The 21,196-nt window shown below is 41.7% G+C and overlaps 1 protein-coding gene across 4 annotated transcripts in view; it reads left to right on the forward strand.

The window, feature by feature from the left end:
- The window catches only part of TTC39B (tetratricopeptide repeat domain 39B), a 122,064-nt gene that overhangs the window by 64,447 nt on the left and 36,421 nt on the right, over positions 1 to 21,196 (forward strand). For all 4 annotated transcript variants that reach the window (XM_073572158.1, XM_073572156.1, XM_073572157.1 and 1 more), the window contains 3 exons: positions 7,828 to 7,932; positions 9,206 to 9,337; positions 17,361 to 17,437. In XM_073572158.1, coding sequence (XP_073428259.1) covers positions 7,828 to 7,932; positions 9,206 to 9,337; positions 17,361 to 17,437 — 314 coding nt within the window. The remainder of the gene's footprint in view (positions 1 to 7,827; positions 7,933 to 9,205; positions 9,338 to 17,360; positions 17,438 to 21,196) is intronic.

A 21,196-nucleotide genomic window follows, 5' to 3' on the forward strand; every position in this document is an offset into this window, starting at 1 on the left:
GCTGCTCTAGCAGGAGGCTTCTATTTCTGGTGACGAACCACTGAAAATGCAAGCTTAGCATGTTTGTGGTGGCTAGCATCGGAGGAGTTAATGGTCCAGGTTTCCCGAGACTCGTGACTTCTTCGGGATGTAACTTTCTGTAGCCGTTTCTATCAAGCCTTTCTCCATGTTGTATAAATCTAGATATTGACTAAAGGGGTGTGTGATGGGAGACAGCTCCCTTTTTATGTCTTTTATGGCAGATTGACTGTTGTGTCCTTCCTGCAGCTTTTTGTTAGGTTTACCCTTTCAGGACCAGCCGTGCTTTGCATCTTTTTATGAACTGTGAAATTGGGGATTTTTCACCCAAATCTCTAAGGCTATGTGCACACGCTGCGGAATGGTCTGTGGATTTTTCCCGCATAGATTTGGGAAAAATCCGCAGGTCAAAAGATCTGCGGATTAGCCTGCGATTTAGCCCTGCGGTTTCACGCCTCTACAATGGAGAAGGTGTGAAATCGCTGCAGATTCCGCACAAAGAATTGACATGCTGCGGATTTGAACCCGCGGAAAAATCCACAGCATGTGCACAGTGTTTTTTGTTTTGCATTGATTATAATGGTACTGTACAACGCAGCAGAAACTGCTCCGGATCCGCAGGGCCAAAACCGCTTTGGATTCGCAGCGTGTAAACACACCCTAAAGCCCCGTTTGCACGTATCTGATTTGAGTTTCAATGGAGATCTGTTAAATCCCCCAACAATGCAAGTGACTAAAGTCTCTACAGCCTCATTCATATGTGCCAGAACAAAAAAGTGCCGATTTCCCCCCCCCCCTCCCCGAGCCGTGGAAGAGTACTGTAGGTATACTACTGGTGCCCATCTGCACTTCCATGGCAGGATCAGAGTGTCAGCCTTTGGTTTCTGCCATAGAGCATTAATATAAGAAAGTTTGTAGATGCAGCTTTCTGCCATAGATCCTTTAAAAAATACATGTTGAATTTGATATAGGACCATACCCTTATTGTGATGGATTCACCTCAAACGCTGGCTCAACAGCCCCTCGCACATACACCCCATTCAGTGGGATTAATCCCTGCTCAGGGGACTCAAGAGGTAACTGGACCACTCCTACCTCCAATTGGTGCACAGGGGCCCTCTAGTTTCCTCTGTTGTGAAGCCCTAATGTGTACATGGTATTGGTAACCACTCTGTCTGAAGTTTCTCAAATGATAATATATAATCTAATATATGCCGTCACTGAGGCTAAAAGACCATTGAGATCCCAATGTAGTTTCTCACACCGATCACATGCTATGATGGCTGTGACCTTTCCGCTGTATTCTTAATATAAAGCTGTACCACTGCACATAATTTTTTTTTTTTTTTTACCAGAGGTACCCTAATTTCTGTCTACCAGACGAGATCCTGGCTCCAGCAGTCCGTGTTTGTTTGTATGTACCCAGGGGAGAGTTTCCTGCGATCACACATGGTCAGTGATGTGTATGTAGGGGTCTGGTTCAATTAAAGAGCTAAGCCAGTCCCCTTTTGTCATAGCCCTTGTATAGACAGAAAAAGGACTGGCTACAGTGATTTGAAATAAGCCATTCAGCCAGCCCCTTTCACCAGTGACGTAAATATAGTCTGATGGACCCGTATGCAGAATTTGGACCTGGGCCCCCCACCTGCTCGTTAGTCACATTGTATTTGCCCATATAGCATTCTAGATCCTATAAAGACGTACGTGTTTGCCCCTCATGCAATATCCCCTTGTCATGGCTCCTTCTTGGAATAATCTCTCCCTACCTGGAATAATGTCCCCATTTTGGAGAAGGTCGTATAATGTCCCCTGTTCTGGTCCACCGCCATTCTTCTCCAGCAGTTTTTAAAAAAGCAAACAACTATTGTCCCCTTCCTCCGCCCCTATGGCACACAGCTTCTCCCCTTCCTCCGCCCCTACGGCACACAGTGTCCTCTTCTATAGCCGGCATTGGCAAGCCAACGTCTGCTGCCATCTTCTGATTGGCCTGCGGCGTGTATTGCACCACAGGAAGCCGGCTGGTCTCTGCGCTACAATACATTTCACCTGACTATGCATCAGAGGACGCACATCCAAGTAAAATTGGCGTCGGCAGGCTCCCCTCCAGAACTGACCCAGTCATGGTTACGCCCTCTGTGACTATGATCGTTACACCCCGCCTGCCACTGGAGAGGCTCTTCTTAAGTTGATATAATAAAGCTAGTTCCAATTTGGGATGGAGTTGTTTGCCGCTTGGGAATGATAACTGTAATCTGGCTAGAATGTGCCCTCTATTTGGACTCGAAAGCTAAGTAATAAACTATATTTCAAGGAAACTCTGCCTGATAGTGAGAAGCTGGTAAATTTCTGTATAGAAGGCCTCGGTTACATAGCCGTGTGTGTACTGCTCTGCACCATGACCCATTAAGTGTGTACTTTATTTTTGTTTTAGGTGGAGCTCCCGTAAAGAATGTATGCATATATTTAGTCGGACGCTTTCCCACATCTCCTTCTACCTTACATAACGTCTAGTTATTGCCTTGTCCACAGATCGCATTGACCTGGTTTTATTTATTGCAGCTTGAACTAATTTTATGAAGCAGATGTAGGATTATTCACTGATCTCTTAGCAATGTATTAACTGGTGGGATAAAATGGGACACGCCAAAGTGTTCAAGTCATGAAGTGTCAGTCTTTGGAAGATTATCTATTGAGGAGGGATCTGTTTGGCTTTGAATACTGCCTTTCGAAATGAAGCTGTACTTAATGTAAATTATATTTTTACATTTTTTTTTTTTTATACTTTTGTCTTTTAGCAAAGTATGTATGTCAGTGTCCAGCTACAGAAATGAGACTCATGGGTCTTTCCCACCTGGTGATCAAGTTCCTGCACGGACTGGATTAGGAGCAAATCCTTCAATAGGAGAACAAAGAGGAAATCCAGCAAGGACTCAGCAAACCAGGATTGGAGTAAAATAATACTTTTCTTTATTTCTTCAAAAAGGTTAAAAAGACGACCCACAAGGATCAGGAACCAGGGTGCATGGCAGAAATAAACGCAAATGGGACTACGCGTTTCGGCGGCCTAATCCGCCTTCTTCACGGTCCAAACCTAATCTGCTCCTTGTATGTGGAGCCATATAAAAGGCAATCCTGAATAGAATTAGTGCAAATAATTACAAACGTGTAAATAAAAAAAAAACAAAAAACAAGAGGCATGCAGAGAAAGGGTTTAACCAATTTGCTACTGAGGATTAACTAACAGCATTGCTACAAAACGAACAACTTTTTCTTATGTAATAAAAAATACAAATAAACGTCCTAAAAAATGGCATGATAATATGTAATAGGATGATAAAAAAAATTTATTATACAACGCGGAAAGGTTATACAACAAAAAAAAAAAATAATTAAATAAACTCCACTGAAACCTCAATGTAGAATAATATCTGTACGGCTATTAAATCCTAAAGGAGTTCTTGTACCCATTTCAAAAATCCATTTACTTTCTCTAGCTAGAACCTTCCTGCATAAGTCCCCCCCTCTAAGAGGTTTTTTTACTTGTTCAATTCCCATGAAGGAAAAACTAGATAAATTACCACTATGGACTTTAGAGAAATGGCGTGAAACAACTGAAGCTCCAACCAAAGGTAAGTTTTTAGCATCGGATATGTGTTTTCTCATCCTGGTTTTCAATGAATTCATGGTACAACCAATATACTGGTCTACACGAGCTGCAGCTGATCAAATAGATCACATTTTCAGTGTTGCAGTTTATGAAAGATGCAACACTAAACTCTTTATTATTAGAAAATGAAGAAAAAACTTTTGATTTATTAGCAAAGCCACAGCAGATGCAGACATTAGCTCCACATTTAAAGAAACCCACTGTTTGTATAGTTTTTAACCAATTATTGGACTTCTTATTCTGATCAATAAACATGCTAGGAGACAATAAAGAGGCTAAGGTAGGTGCCCGTTTAGCTACAAACTCCACCTTATGATTGCTCACAATATTTTTTAAAACATCATCCTGCGTTAAGAGTGGCAAGTACCGTTTTATAATGCTCACTATGGTATTGTATTGTGGGCTGTAATTAGTGCTAAATACCACCTTCGAGTCAAATGAATTCATTGAACGTCTCTCAGTTTTCTCCTGAAGAAGTGAATTTCTATCAATATTATTAACAATTCCTCTAGCTCTGCTAAGTGACCACTTAGAATATCCTCTTTTTAGTAGGTTAGTGCAGGTTTTGTTATATATTATTCTACATTATTGAGGTTTCAGTGGAGTTTATTTAATTTTTTTATTTTTTTTTTGTTGTATAACCTTTCCGCGTTGTATAATAAATTTTTTTTTTATCATCCTATTACATATTATCATGCCATTTTTTAGGACGTTTATTTGTTTTGTTCATTATATAAGAAAAAGTTGTTCATTTTGTAGCAATGCTGTTAGTTAATCCTCAGTAGCAAATTGGTTAAACCCTTTCTCTGCATTCCTGTTTTTTTTTTTTTATTTACACATGTTTGTAATTATTTGCACTAATTCTATTCAGGATTGCCTTTTATATGGCTCCACATACAAGGAGCAGATTAGGTTTGTACCGTGAAGAAGGCGGATTAGGCCGCCGAAACGCGTAGTCCCATTTGCGTTTATTTCTGCCATGCACTCTGGTTCCTGATCCTTGTGGGTCGTCTTTTTAACCTTTTTGAAGAAATAAAGAAAAGTATTATTTTACTCCAATCCTGGTTTGCTGAGTCCTTGCTGGATTTCCTCTTTGTTCTACTTTTGTCTTTTAGTTTAGATTTTAGATTGTGTGCTTGTTCTTCTTTGGCGATTCAAAATTGCAAGTGTGTTTATGTATAGAAATAATTATGAACCCATATGAATTTGCTATAATTTATCAGCATAGCGTTCTTACAATGGTTTGTAGTATTTGTTTGCAGCGCTGGGGTCCTCAGTTGGAGTCTGACCGATGACCTCTACACAGAGTTTGTACAGTTCGTCGTGTGTGTTCATGGATTTCCTCTCGATACTCTGGTGGCTTCCTTCAATTATAAAAAAAAAAAGTGGGTGAAGGGTCTGTCCACTAACTGGACAACCTCTTATTCTATGAAAGCGTGCCCCATGCAGTGATGGTATTTAACGCTACAGCATATCGGTGTTGATGGACTGCAGTGCTTGCTCTTTCTTAGACCAAATCGTTTCGGACAAAGGAGGACTACTCCATCATACCGTAACAATGCGGGCGCTCACATGACATAATTGTTTCTGATGAGGGAAGTGTGAGCGTTGCGGTTCTTGAATGTTTAGTCAAAGGGAAGTGTGAGTGCTACAGGCCATCAGCAGCCATTGATTGGCTGCAGTGCTTACATGACATGATTGAGTGCCTGTATACCCAGTGCCGATATCTGTCCATGGGGGTCAGTATCTGCTGTTTTCATTTTATGTGGGGGCTATAACAGTTTAGGGGTTGTTCAAGTAATGTATAAGTCTGATTTTCCCATTCATTGCTCTCTCCTTTGATATGAGCTAGCATACCAGAGGAAAGAGAAATGAGGTCCCCCGAGCCCCCCCTCAGTACCTCCGGCATCACTGGACCCTTCAGCTCTGTCCCCAGGACCTCGGCGCCATCTTCCTGGCAGAAAACGGCTGGCGCATGCGCAGTGCGCCTGCCAAGATGTGCCGGCCGGCACCCTGCAACAATAGATTTTTCCTATTGGTTCATTTTGATCACTGATAGACCCTAGGTAAAAATAATGAAATATATTTTTTTCTGTTGGGGTTAGGGTTGTGATGGGGATATGGTTGGGGTGGTGTTGGGGTTGGGATTAGGGTCTGGGGTAGGGCTTTGTTACGGTTGGAGTTAGAATTGGGTGGTTTCCACTGTTTAGGTACATCAGGGGGTCTCCAAATGCGACATGGTGCCCACCATTGATTCCAGCCAATTTTGGTTTCAAAAAGTCAAACGGTGCTCCCTCCCTTCTGAGACCTGCCATGCACTCAAACAGTGGCTTTCCCCCACATATGGGATATCGCCGTTCTCCGGATAAATTGCACAACAAATTTTGTGGTCCATTTTCCCCTGATACCCTTGTGAAAATAAGTTTGGGTCTAAAGTAAATTTTTTTGTGAAAAAAGTAAAATGTTAGTTTTTTTTTTTTTCTTTCCACATTGGTTTAGTTCTCGTGAAGCACCAGAAGGGTTAATAAACTTCTTGAATGTGGTTTTGACTACCTTGATGGAGAGGTGCAGTTTTTAGAATGGTGTCACTTTTGTGTTGGAGAAATAAGAAATCGCTGGTCAACTTTTAACACTTATAACTTCCTAACAAAAAAAATTGTTTCCAAAATTGTGCTGAAGTAAAGTAGACATGTGGGAAATGTTGGTCATATCGCATAAAATAGTTTAATAAATATCTGATTTAAGAGCATAAAAATGAAGTTTGAAATTTTTTATTTTTTTTGGCCAAATTTCCATTTTTTTTTCATAAATGAACGCAAGTCATATCAAAGAAATTTTTCCACTAACATAAATGAAGTACAATATGTCACGAAAAAACATTCTCCGAATCAGTGGGATCCGTTGACGTGTTGCAGAGTTATAACCTCATAAAGTGACAGTGGTCAGAATTGTAAGGCTGTGTACCCACGTTGCGGATTGTATGCGTTTTTGCCGCGTTTTTCGCCGCGAAAATGCATACAGAATGCACCCCATGCATTCCTATGGCATTCCGCACCTGCTATGCTAGTGCTGCGCTTTTTTCCGTGGCGGAATCGCATAGCGGAAACAAAAACGCAGCAGGCTCATTTTATTTACGGAATCGCCGCAATTCCACACACAGGAATGCATGAGATCCGCTTACTTTCCACATGTGGCTGTGCCCACCATGTACAAAGTAAGCGGCTCATGTGCGGATGGTACCCACGGTGTGGAGGAGAGGAGACTGTCCTCCAGGCCCTGGGTACCATATCCCTGTAAAAAAAAGAATAAAAAGTAAAAATCGGCTTATACTCCTCTTCCAGCATCCTGTGCAGCCTTACCGATGTTCCCGCCGACTCCCGTTCCCAGTAATGCCTTGCGGCAAGGACCTGTGATGATAGACCGCTACAGTTTCCCAAGACCGCTACGTCATCAAAGGTCATTGTCGCAAGGCATCGCTGGGAATGGGAGCATCGCTGAGGCCTGGGACTCTGCGCGGAATGCCGGAAGGTGAGTTTATCACTATTTATTTTTTTAAATTATTTTTAACATTCTATCTTTTACTAGTGAGGCCGCATAGGCAGCCTCAATAGTAGAAAGTTGGTCACACTTGTCAAACACTATTTTTGATGCATGTGACCAACCTGTCAATCACATTCCAAGTGATGCCTCAAATTGCTTGGCATGCGCTTGAATTCTGCATGCGAAAATCGTGTGAAAAACGCTTGTTCCATGCGTTTTTCCTGCGGCGGGCGTTGTGGAAGTGCTGCGGAAATTTCCACAGCATCTCTGCAACGTGGGTACATAGCCTAAAAATTGGCCTGGTTATTAAGTGCCAAATTGGCTCAGTCACTAAGGGGTTAATAGTCTTGGTCTAGAAATATGGCCGTACAATTAGGCTTACCTGCCAGTTTTTTGCAAACAGCTAGGCCAGACTTTGTTTAGAATCCAATAGGAAGTAAATGAATTCTGTGACAGGTCATTGTAAGGAAAAACCTGAAGCGATGCCTTTCTGCCCTGTGACACCACCCAGGTCACGATCTGTCATGGTACTTATGACAATTTTTTTTTCTTATGTATATGAAGTTAAAAGCATCTTTTAATAATCTACATTTTTCTTTTAGGGCCTCCAAAATGGACCTTCGATGTTCCCTGGAGGAATGCACTTTGGCTCTCAACTTATTTTTAAATAACAAGTTTTCCGATGCTCTGGAGTTATTACGGCCATGGTAAATGTGTAGGGTTACTAGATGAAATGATGTCTTTTTACTAGTTATCTCTCCAAGCTCTTCACTTGTTGTACCTTTTTTATAACTTTCTTTTTTTCAAAATTGCATGAAAAACACACAACTGTAAAGTTTTGTTTAAAGGGGTTTTCCGAACTAACAAAATTTATTTTAATCAACAGAACTTTTGAATAATAATTTTCCGCAATTGGATGTGTTTAGAAAAAATGTCCCTGTGCTAAAATATTACTATAAATGTGCCCCTGCTGTGTACTGTGTAATGGCTGTGTCTGACCCTACAGGGACATGGTCTGATCATACCACAGCTGCTGGGCAGGGGGAGAAGGAAAGGAGTATACAGATATTATAGTACCCCTGCCCAGGAGCTGTGGTATGATCAGTCCATGTCCCTGCACGGTCAGACACAGCCATTACACAGTACACAGCAGCGGCACATGTAGAAGATTATCTCAGCACAGGGACATTTTATTTCACACTTCCGATTGTGGAACTTATTTTTATTCCAAAGTCTATTGATTAAAGTGTTATTTGTTTGTGGGGAAAACCCCTTTAAAGAGGATGTCCACTTCTAGGACAACACCTTTTTAAAACTAAATGTTTGTCCCTGATAAAAATAATAAAGCCTATATTCACCCACCATGCTGGCGCCGTTCCTGCTGTGTCGGCAGTCACTCTCTCCCGGGCTGCGATGCGGTGTTGTGACACGTGACGCCGGCACCCAATCGGTGCGGACGTCTGTGTCCACCTTCATACGAACTGAACATGAAGGGGAAGCCAGGGCTGCCGTTAATCCCAGACTTCCTCTTCATGTTCAGTTTGTGTGAAGGCGGAGATAGTGACACCAGCGCTGATTGTGCGCCGGGCATCATGTGTCATTCCACCGCATCACAGCCCCGGGACCGCGAGTGCCGACAAGGGAGGGGAGTATAGGCTTTATTATTTTGTTGGAGCCGAACATTTAGTTTAAGAAGGGGTTGCTCTAGTAGCAGACAATCTCTTTAAGACCTCTTCACACCTATGTATGTTGAGTTACTGCATCTCCTGGTAGTAACTTAATCTCATGGAAAATGTGGATATTCTCCATTCATCAAGGAGTATCTTTACTTGCGCCATCTTTTTGTCTTCCTCATTTGACAGTTAGCATTTCCTCGTATTGATGGGGTGTGTGTATATGTGTATAAAATATTCGTTTATTATTTTTAGATAATACAATCTACATTTTGTAACCGGTTAGATGACTATTGTGCTTCCACAGGGCTAAGGACAGCATGTATCACGCTCTTGGATACAGCACCATCTTGGTTATGCAGGCTGCCATGACATTTGAGCCTCAAGACATACAGATGGGAATTGGTACAATGAAAGAAGCTTTACAGACTTGTCAGAGGTAATTTGGATAGTGTGTCACTGCTTCCTCTGTGAGTTCCTACATCCGGTCAGAATTTCTTCTAACTGAGCTTTCAGTGGATTGTTGGTCACAAACAGACTGAGCTCTAAACAGAATGTTGGTAAAGCCCCATTTCCGACAGCAGCATGCCGTAGTTGTAGCTGTCCAGTACCGGATCTGCAGCAAGTCCGTTGTGAACGTGACGTAAGGGGATAATATACAGCAGTCACACTTCAATACTCCATGCAGCCATGTTTTACCCATACAGCTAACATTCACTTCATATTTTGCAAATTTCCTTTCTGACATTGGAGACAAATCTGTGTGTCGCCGTCCGCGATAATAAAATGTTTGTATCCCAAAAATGTGCCATATGTTTTTGTTGTTGCCTCATTCATTTCAATGGTGATGAACTGCAAGAGCAGCCTAGTGGTGCGGTTCCTAAAAAACTAATGTCCGAGAACCCATTTAAGGCTAGGTTCACACTGGGTGTTTTTGCTGCATTTTTTTTTTTTCCTGCAGCAAAACTTAAGTGCTTTGCAGGAAAGAAGCTGCCGCAAAAACACAGGTTTTGCTGTTATTTTTGCTGAGTTTTTTGTGCATTTTTTTTCAGTGGGTGAAAAAAGCTGAAAAAAATGCTGAAAGGGACATGCTCTGTCCAGAAAAAGCCATGCAAAGCACAAAATACTGATGAGAAAACCAAGCTGTGTGCATGATATTTCTAAAATCTCGTAGACATGGCTGATACTGTAAAACGCAGCTGAAAATTAGGATAAAAAAACAGCAAAAGCGCCAAGTGTGAACGTGGCCTTAGGGTACTTATACGGAGCACCTCTCTGTATGTACAGCACATGTATATAATAAGTGGCCCCTTTTGACACACAAGGACTACATCTACTCCAATAGTTAACCAACCTAGTACATTTGGCAAGCTTTAGTGCAGACCCTTAGAATCATAGAATCGTAGAGTTGGAAGGGACCTCCTGGGCCATCTAGTCCAACCCCCTGCTCAAAGCAGGATTCGCTAAATCATCCCAGTCAGATGTCTGTCCAGCCTCTGTTTGAAGACTTCCATTGAAGGAGAACTCACCACTTCTCGTGGCAGCCTGTTCCACTCATTGATCACTCTTAACTGTCAAAAAGTTTTTTCTAGGGGGCGTGGCTTGGATCTCACACAGGGAGGACGTGTTTTGTGGCAGCTCCCGCTCCTAGCCACAAAATTGCCTTATTTGGCCCAGATAAAAGCGGCATAAAAGCGACAAAAAAGGATTTTTGGAGTGCCCCGGGCTTGGAGAAGAAGGTGAGGGGTGGTGTGGAGACGCGGCGCCGGAGCGCTGAGCGGCCTTGTGGAGAGTGCTGCGACGCTGGAGGAAGACGGGCGCCATCTTTGTATATCTCCCTGAGTGCAAGACCCGGAGAGCCGGACCGCAGGAGGCCCTTGGTGGAGGTGTGAGACTGCAGGGCAGGGAGCGGTCTCGCCTGTTGGAGAACAAGGCGGTGAGAGGAAACCCCCGGCGTGCTGTCTGTGTGGCTTGCGGGGATTGCTGCCGCTGCATGAGGGGGAGGAAGGTGCTGGCTCTGGGCCAGACAGGCTGTTGACGGTTCCCGGCGTTGCTGAGACTTTCTGCAGGGCCTGAGTGGGGGATATCGCTCCCCCACACATAGAAGTGCTGCTGTCTGCTGATACAAACGCAGCAGTGGAGAGCTGGCGCTACCCTGTCTATGCCGGCTCCAGCTGATCCCCACGGATGTTCCCAATTTTTAACCCCTCACCCTCCAAGTTACATGGGGTTATTTTTATATAGCAAAATGCTGTGCTAGACTTTTCTTGATGCACGGGTGGTAAATTCTAGGCACGCTTTCATTGAGCAAAATGGTCAAAACTAATAAAGAGCGTGCAAAACCGCTGACTGCGGAGGCGCATCGAAGCAAACAAGGTGAAATGGATAAATTTTTGAAAAATAAATCTGCTACGTCTAAGCCTAATGCTAAAAGGCTCCCTGTGGAAGTTGTGGAGGAGGAGCATGCCGAGGACTCAGATTCCAGTGACGATGCTTCTGGCAGCGATGCCACTCAATCGGACTCTGGGAAACTTTCTAGATCGTTTTTTAAAAAATTATTAGCACAGGCTATGAAACCATTGGTGAATGAAATATCTGGTATGAGAGCGGACTTGTTACACATTGGTAATAGAGTGGAGTCTTTGGAGTCCTCTCAGTCCTCTATCATTAGCCACTCCAATGCTATGAGAGAACATCTGGATTATCACAGAGTACAGCTTAACAACTCTTTTCTGGCCCTTGAGGATCAGGAAAATCGGAGTCGCAGAAAGAACATACGGATAAAAGGCTTGCCTGAAGGTGTTTCCACAGAGATATTGGAAAAAGCTACTAAGGAGATCTTTGCCCTCTTAATTCCACAAGAAACATGTGACCGAATTGTAATAGAAAGGGTGCATAGATCTCTTAGACCAAAGCCGAAACCAACGGAACCTCCGAGGGATGTGATTTGCGGCCTATTGAGCTATTTGGATACCAATGCTATTTTGTCCGCTTCAAGAGACATTAAAAATCTTTCTTATGAGGGATCTGCTATCCATCTTTACCAAGATGTTGCGCCGTCGACCCTTGCAAAAAGAAGAGTCCTAAGGCCACTCCTGGAGGTGTTACGCTCGCGTAAAATCTTGTATAAATGGCTGTTTCCGTTTGGTATATCTATACAAGGAGATGGTAGGCAAATAATGGTTCGGACCCCTGAAGATTTACCCAAAATATGGGACGCTTTTGGCATTGCCCCTATGGACATTCCTTCCTGGCTTCCTCTAGACATGGATCATCGTACGCCTCCTCCTGTTCATGCCTTTACTGGAGGACAGGGGGACTGGGTCTTGGGAAAGAGACGCTCGACTCCCAAAAGAGGGAATTCTGGAACGGAAAAGGAGATACCACCCTGAGCTTTCTTGTGCTTCTCCCGGTTGTATTTGTTTTTTCCACACTGGAGCCGGACCCCTCGGTCCGTTCGGACATGCTTTATCCTATTTTAGCTTGCTAAGTTTGACATTTATTCAGGTGTTGATATCATTCAATTGCCGTATAAGTTAACATGTGCCACTCGTGTGTCAGAAATGTTTTTTCCTGTTCTGTTATGGGAGGTATTTTTGACCCCCTGCCTCTGCTACAGACAGGTAGTTGGTTCTTGTTGTATCTCTCATGTTTTATCTTAATAATTTTTAGGTTTTTTATTATTTTTCTTATCTCTTTGTTTTTTTCTTTTAATTTATGTGGTTTGATGACGGAGGAATCTTTTTTATTACCTTCTTTAACAAATTATGGGTGATAAGGTAAACTTAGCCACTATAACTGTGGCCTCGTATAATGTAAAGGGCTTACGCTCTCCGAATAAGAGAAGCCAAGTGATGAATCTTTTGCACTCAAAGAAATCTAGTATAGTTTTCCTGCAGGAGACACATTTTAAAGAAGGGAGAGTCCCAGATATGTCTAGATCTCGCTACCCGACCTGGTATCACAGTACGGGCGGCTCAGCGTCGGGTGGAGTGAGTATTGCTATAAAGAAAAATGTTCCTTTTATTTTGAGCGATTGTTTATCTGATTCAGAAGGCAGGTACATTATAATTAAGGGCTTTTTGGCTAACACTAAGATTACCTTGTGTAACTTATATGCCCCAAATAGGAACCAGATAGGTTGGCTGTGTAAAACATTGAATGCTCTAGAACTTTTTATGGAGGGTCTGTTGTTGGTGGGAGGGGATTTTAATGTATCTTTGAACCCAGCCTTAGATACTTCAACGGGCAGATCGGCTCTTTCTCAGAGGGCGCTGAGACGATTGCACCTTTCATTACAAAAATTGCACCTGATAGACCCTTGGAGAACGCTTTTTCCATCGGGCAGAGATTACACTTTTTATTCCCATCCGAATAATAGCTATCACAGAATTGATTACCTACTGGTACAAACAGCTAATCTCCAATTAGTTAGAAAAGCTAATATAGATATCATTTCTCTCTCAGATCACGCTCCCATTTTTCTTGACATAGAGATAAAAACTCTACCACGGCCAGCTGGGACGTGGTCACTGAATGAAACTCTTTTGGACTCGGATTCTCACATTGAAAAACTGACAAGTACTCTTGACTTCTTTTTTCAGAATAATTTGCACTCAGGCCCGCCCTTGTCTATGGTGTGGGAATCTCATAAAGCAGTAATGAGAGGGGAATTCATAGCACTAGGCTCATATTTGAAAAAGGAGCGAGCAAAAAAGGTTGTGTCTATTCTACATCAAATCAGTTCCTTCGAGAGGTTACATAAGAGATCTCAGGTAAATAAAATATTGTCAGAACTGACAGATCTGAGAACCTCATTAAAAAACCTTTTAAACATTAAATCAGCAAAAATTTATATGAGAAGTAAACAGAGGTTTTATCTCCATGGCAATAAGAGTAGTAAGCTTATGACATCCCTACTTAAGAAACAAAAGGAAAAGACGTTTATTAGACAACTTAGAGCTTTAGATGGCTCTTCAATTCTCGGGACTGCAGATATTGCCAGGGAGTTTAAAGACTTCTTTGAAAATTTATACAATTTAAATACACCTGATAGCATGCAGGAGCCAGTCACAGCCTTAGCAAAAATGAAAGAATTTTTGACCTCGTTGCATCTCCCTAAAATAACTCTTGAAGGTCAGTCCTTATTGACTGCCCCAGTTACCCCTACAGAGATTTTAGACATTCTTTCTACTATTCCGAACGGAAAGGCACCGGGCCCAGATGGTCTTCCCATTATCTATTATAAAAAGTTTATAAAACCACTGTTACCTCACCTAGTGTCTTTGTTTAATTCCTATTTAGCAGGCCAGCTCCCCCCTAGACAATCCTTGGAGGCATACATCACAGTCCTCCCTAAGGAGGGTAAAGATCCCAATCTGTGCACTAGCTATAGACCAATATCACTGCTTAATGTAGATATCAAGATGTGGGCTAAAATATTAGCGAGCAGATTAAGCAATTTCTTACCTAAGCTAATTTATGCAGACCAAGTAGGCTTTGTAAGAGGCAGGGAGGGGAAGGATAATTCTACTAAAGTCATTCAGTCTATAATGTTTGCTAAGACTCGGGGTATACCCTTGATGCTCTTGTCGACAGATGCTGAGAAGGCTTTCGATAGAGTGAGCTGGAGGTTTATGGAACAAGTAATGATTAAGTTTGGCTTCCCTCCTCAATATATAACAGCAGTCCTCTCGCTTTATTCACAACCGACGGCCAAGGTCAGAGTCAACGGCACCCTGTCAGATGGTTTTGGGATTAGCAACGGGACTAGACAGGGTTGCCCCTTGTCGCCTTCTTTGTTCATTTTAGTTATAGAAACTTTGATACAAAGCATCAGACAAGATCAACGTATAGAGGGGTTAACGGTGGGTCAGAGGTCACTTAAGACTCTAGCTTTCGCAGACGATTTGCTTTTTCTTATCTCCAATCCATCCCAGGCCTTTCCAATTATTCTTCAAGCCTTTCATCATTTTGGTCTCCTCTCTAACTTCAAAATCAATTTGTCAAAATCTGAAGTGTTAAACATTGGTCTCCCTCACTCTCAGACCTCCAACATTCGTACGCAGATTCCATTCTCTTGGGCCACTAACTCTATTAGGTATTTGGGAATAATGATAACTAGAGACCCCACTAACCTATTCCATGATAATTACACTCCTTTAATTCAAAAGGTCAAAAACCTGATGCAGAAGTATAGCTTACCCACTTTATCCTGGATGGGTCGTATTAACGTGTTTAAGGCATATATAATGCCCATTATACTATATACCATGAATATGGTCCCGATTCGGATTCCCCTGACATTTTTTGGAACATTAAAATCCCTTATTGGAAAATTTATATGGAAAAATAAAAGGGCTAGGTTACCTTATAAGTTTCTTTCTCGTCCTCTCTCTGTTGGAGGGTTAGGAGTTCCAGACCTTCTTTTATATTATAAGGCTATCCATCTCAGTAGATGGTTAAAGGTGGTGTCCTGTGCTGAAAGGGAGGAGGGGGATAGTGTTGACTGGGCTTTATTGGGCCCGAGAGGTTTGCCGTATCTCTGGACTAGGGCTAAGCCGCCGGCCTCTCTTAGGTTGGATGATGTAACTACAACTACGTTGCGTATTAAAAGACTGGTAATGGGTGAGTTCCCGGAAGATACTTTCCCCTCCACATTGACACCGATTGGCTCAATTCCCTATTTGTTAGAGCAAGACTTTCAGGATCCATACAATTTATGGTCCAACCTCCCTAGAGAAACGTTAAATAGTTTTTATAGTAATAACACTTTGCGGGAGGGATCTTGGCCACAGGGGGCATCGGTCCAACCAACAAACTTTCTCCAGAAACAACATATCAAACGCATACTTTTACAGTTTGGAAAGAGATTCCCGTCTAAATCTAATTGGTCCTGGCTAGATATTATGATTAAACTTCCATCCCCACGACAGAAAATTATATCCCGCATCTACTCACATCTCAGCTCTCCGAGTGGACATTCTAAACCCTCATTTATACACTCATGGGAAATTGAACTTAATATCACGTTTACAGAAGATCAAATATCTAAAATGCTGTCAAATGCTAGGGGTTTTTCTAGATGCGTACTTTTGCAGGAGAATTCTTATAAAATATTAACTAGGTGGCATTTAACTCCAGCTAAGTTGTTCCAGTTAGGCCTCGTGGATAATGATGATTGCTGGCGATGCCTCAATCCTAGAGGACATCATACGCATATATTTTGGGAATGTCCTAGATTGCGAATTTTTTGGGAGGGAGTTGAGTTAGTTCTCAAAAAATTAGGATTAATAAAGGTGGATCTTGGAGCCACGGAAGCCCTTCTTTCATGCCCGTCAAAGGATTTTTCACCAAAAAAACATGGGCTTCTTCCACTGATGAGTGCGGCAAGACAGTTGATAGCTACTCATTGGAAGGATGTAGCTCCTCCCACGTTGGGAGAATGGTATACGAAAATAAATCAGATTTATCGTCTAGAGGAGCTGTCGAGTTGGGAAATCTATAATCATAAAGCTTTCGTGTCGACTTGGGCTCCTTGGAATAGGTATTTAGAAGACAATCCTCTTTAGGAACTTTCTGGAGTTTTTTGTTTCGTTAAGCTCTACTGAATTGGGTGGCTTCTGCTTTGGGGCTCCTGGCCTTATTATACCATATTAGATAGCTCAATTGCAATACACGGAAAAGCGTTATTTTTTGAAGTGCACCCATGCAATGATTGTGCTCATGTTGTCAACCACATGTTGTTATTGTTAATGTTGTTGATATTGTATATGAACATGTTCCCTTTTCCCCTTTCCTTTTTCCTTTCCTCCCCTACCTATTTTTTCCTTATTTTCTCCTCCCCTTCCGCCCTAAACCAGACACTATTTAATATGTCGCCAACTGTACTTGAGAATTGGTGCTGTGTTTAACGGTGTTGTTAAAAATTTTAAAAAATTGCTAAAAAAAGAATTTACAAAAAAAAAAAGTTTTTTCTAATATCTAATCTGTGTCTCCTCCCATTCAGTTTCATTCCATTGCTTCTAGTCTTTCCTTGTGCAAATGAGTCCATAGCATTCAGTATCTTGCTTCCCCCATACTGCAGTGTGGCGGTAGGGGCACATACGCGGCCTCTCTCCATTGTAGTCTGTAAAGGTTACCGAAATCGAGCACAATTGGCTGTTTTTGGATCTCCTATACATTATAATGCACATTGACAATGTATACACAACCACATGTAGCACAAGTCGTGGCGAATAGGGGGTTCACAGAGTGGGGAACCGGGTAGCTTCTCATGGCATTGAGGCACTACGATGTCAGCACTGCGTGCCTTAGGTCTCCATGGAATGGCTCTAGTAACATATAACTTTTTATGAACTATGTGGATTTGTCTCTTACTGTGTAAATGTAGTGGAGGGAAACATTTTAAAAGTGATGTTTTTTTTATTTTAACACTATTTTTTTTTTTTTCTTTTTTAAAGGTTCAGAAAAAGAAATTCTGTGGTGGAGTCTTTGTCAAATCTAGTGTCCAAACCGACTGGAGACCAATTGTCTGAAGGTACTAATGACATTTATTGGGGGAATGCGTGCCATTCGTAGACCGGTTTCACATGTCCTAGTTTAACACTTTTTTCAATGTACTTTTTAACATTGAGTACTTGGAGGAATATGTACAGCGTAGGGTATATAGAAGTCTAAATGCTGAGCAGATGCAGGAAAACCACAATTTATGGTCACCCCTTTTTCAAGGCACTTAAAATCTGGCACTGTAAATCTCGTCATATTCCATATACGTTGGCAATTTTCTTTTGAGAGGACCACTCCTCTAGTTTTATTTTTGAATTTTAGTTCAATTTTGAGTGGTCTTCTCATAAAGGTTGTACTGTATAAAATTTTGTGGAATTTCATATTTCATGTATTTTCTTCACTGAAACCTTGCTAACTCTAGACTCCTACATAATTGCTAGCTATTTCTAGATCAAGGAATATCCTATAGAAGTGACACTAGCGGTCATTGAGCTACTGGATAATTGGCTGCATGGGCTAGTCTGCGATTTTTACTGTGTGGTGTGTTTTTTTTTTTTTTTTTTTTTTTTTTTTTTTTTTTGTAATTTCCTGAGCACTTTTTTTTTTTTTTTTTTGATCCTTCCCATTGACTTGCAGCGTAAAGTATAAAGTGTTTTCTGATCAGAAGCCACCTGAAGAATGGTTATTTTGGATAACTGAAGTGGTTAAAACACGCTCAAAAGACTGAACATTTTATCAGCAAGTAGTTTTTACATAAGAATGCATATGTTAAACTTATTATTTTTTTTTTATTTTTTATTTTTAATTTTTACATTTTCCAAGTGTTTTTTCAGATGGGTTATACGGGGGATGCACCTGAAAAAGACAACGTGTTCACAACCTAATACTCTAGTCATACCTTCTGAACGAACTGTAGCGATAAGTGGCATATTGGGCTTTGTGTGAGGTAATGTCCATGTCCTCCACATATTAATCCCCACAGTGCTAGACATGTACATTGGGTACGGAAAGTATTCAGACCCCCTTTAAATTTTTCACTTTTTTTTTATTGCAGCAATTTGGTAAATTCAAAAAAGTTCATTTTATTCATTAATATACACTGCACCCCATCACGACTAAAGAAAAAACCCAACAACCCAGAAATGTAGAAATGTTGGCAAATTTAAAAAAGAAAAACTGAAATATCACATGGTCATAAGTATTCAGACTCTTTGCTCTGCCTCTCATATTTAAGTCACATGCTGTCCATTTCCTTGGGATCCTCCTTGAGATGGTTCTACTCATTCATTGGAGTCCAGCTGTGTTTAATCAAACTGATAGGACTTGATTTGTAAAGGCACACACCTGTCTATATAAGGCCTCACAGCTCATAGTGCATGTCAGACCAAATGAGAATCATGAGGTCAAAGGAACTGGCCAAGGAGCTCAGACAGAATTGTGGCAAGACACAGATCTGGCCAAGGTTACGAAAGATTTTCTGCAGTACTCAAGGTTCCCAAGAGCACCGTGGCCTCCATAATCCTTAAAAGGAAGAAGATTGGGACCACAAGAAGTCTTCCTAGACCTGGCCATCCAGCCAAACTGAGCAGTCGTGGCAGAAGAGCCTTGGTGAGAGAGGTAAAGGAGAACCCCAAGATCACTGTGGCTGAGCTCCAAGGATGCAGTAGGGACACGGGAGAAAGTTCCGCAAAGTCAAATATCACTGCAGCCCTCCACCAGTCGGGCCTTTATAGCAAAGTGGCCCAATGGAAGCCTCTCCTCAGTGCAAGAGATATGACAGCCTGTGTAGAGTTTGCTAAAAAACATGAACTCCCAGACTCAAATAAGATTCTGTGGTTTGGTGATATTGAAGATAGAACTTTTTGGTGATGATTTTAAGTGGTATGTGTGGTGAAAACCAGGCACTGCTCATGACCTGCCCAATGTAATCCCCACAATGAAACATGGTGGTGGCAGCATCACGCTATGGGGGTGCTTTTCAGCTGCAGGGACAGGACGACTGGTTGCAATTGAAGGAAACATGAATGCGGCCAAGTACAAATTTATCCTGGATGAAAACCTCTTCCTGAGTGCTCTGGACTTCAGACTTGGCCGAAGGTTCACCTTCCAACAAGTCAATGACCCTAAGCATACAGCTAAAAATAACAAAGGAGTGGCTTCAGAACAACTCTGTGACCATTGTTGACTGGCCCAGCCAGAGCCCTGACCTAAACCCAATTGAGCATCTCTGGAGAGACCTGAATATGGTTGTCCACCAATGTTCACCATCCAACCTGATGGAACTGGAGAGGATCTGCAAAGAAGAATGGCAGAGGATCCCCAAATCCAAATGTGAAAAACTTGTTGCGTCATTCCCAAGAAGACTCATGGCTGTACTAGCTCAAAAGGGTGCTTCTCCTCAATACTGAACAAAGGGTCTGAAAACTTATGACCATGTGTTATATTTCAGTTTTTACTTTTTAAATAAATTTGGCAAAAATGTACACATTTCTGTTTTGTTTTTTTTTTAGTCAAGATGGGGTGCAGAGTGTACATTAATGAGAAAAAAATGAACTTTTTTGAATTTACCAAATGGCTGCAATGAAACTGAGTAAAAAAAATGTCAAGGGGTCTGAATACTTTCCGTACCCCTGTTCACCACACTACCATACTGCTTTACACTCCCAGACAGATGCACGAGAATTGGTTGGCAGCAGACGAATGAAGCTCGCTCAGAGTGCCAATCTCAATGCTCAAGTATAGGTATAGATATGTCTGTCAGAACATTGCTACCCTGAAGTCAGCTAAAAATAAAAAAAGGCTGAGGATTTACTTTTCTTTATTTTGATTGTTTTTTTACAGATTCTCATCCAGTGATTAGTGTGTCCGTATTTATCATCAGTATGACTTCCATTTTTCTAGTATGCAAAAAAAATAAGACACCTGATGCCAAACTTTGCATCAGATTTTTCCTGTTTTTTTTTTTTTTTTTTTTCCCTTCACAAACTCCTTGACTTGAGTGGGCGATTATTGATCTGCAAATCAGATTGCAGTTGGATGTTTCCATTTTATTTTTCTTGCCAACACTCTTACACCCCCTAATTCCCATAGGATAATAATGGGTACGTGTTTTACTGACAAAAAAAATAAAACCAAACATGTACATGAAGCACTGTCGTGTGGACTGGGTTTTTATAATTGGGAAAACTGTAACTTTTCCTTAACTTTACACAAACACACAAGCTACAAATGATACATTCAAAACCAAAGAATTGAGCCAGAACTCATGTTGGTATAAGGTCAATGCATAGGTGCACGTTCACACTGAGATCACTAAAGAAGCACTAACATCAAAATTTTTATCTTCTTATTATATTGTAGTCATCATATTATATAGCACTGTGCTCATTTTGCCTTTCTACCCAGCTAATGCTTCTCTTTTCCATTAGGTCTGACATCACGTGAATAAAAATAAACTAGCTGAATCCATCTAAGCTCTGTATAGAAACAGGTCAATTTTCCCTGTATGAGTCTTCACTCCCTGCAAATGTCCTGGCATGGTGGAGGAGGAGCAGCTGGGTCAGGAGTTGAAGGGGGGTGATAAATGCAGGGAAAAGAGACTTCCTTGTTGTGAATTCTCTTGATCGGACTTCTGAGTCGGGGCTCCCTCTGGTGGTTATTGCGGGTAGTGGAGCTGGCTGGGTTGATAGAAGTCTGCCACCTGATGATTGGAAATCAGGGGTTACTGATTGGGAGGCTATAAGTGAGCAGGCAGTTGTTGCTGGTGATTAGTTCTTCCTGTGCATTCTGA

The sequence above is a fragment of the Dendrobates tinctorius genome, unplaced genomic scaffold (assembly GCF_039654945.1).
Source record: "Dendrobates tinctorius isolate UK_male_01 unplaced genomic scaffold, ASM3965494v1 ptg000031l, whole genome shotgun sequence".
Lineage (NCBI taxonomy): Eukaryota > Metazoa > Chordata > Amphibia > Anura > Dendrobatidae > Dendrobates > Dendrobates tinctorius.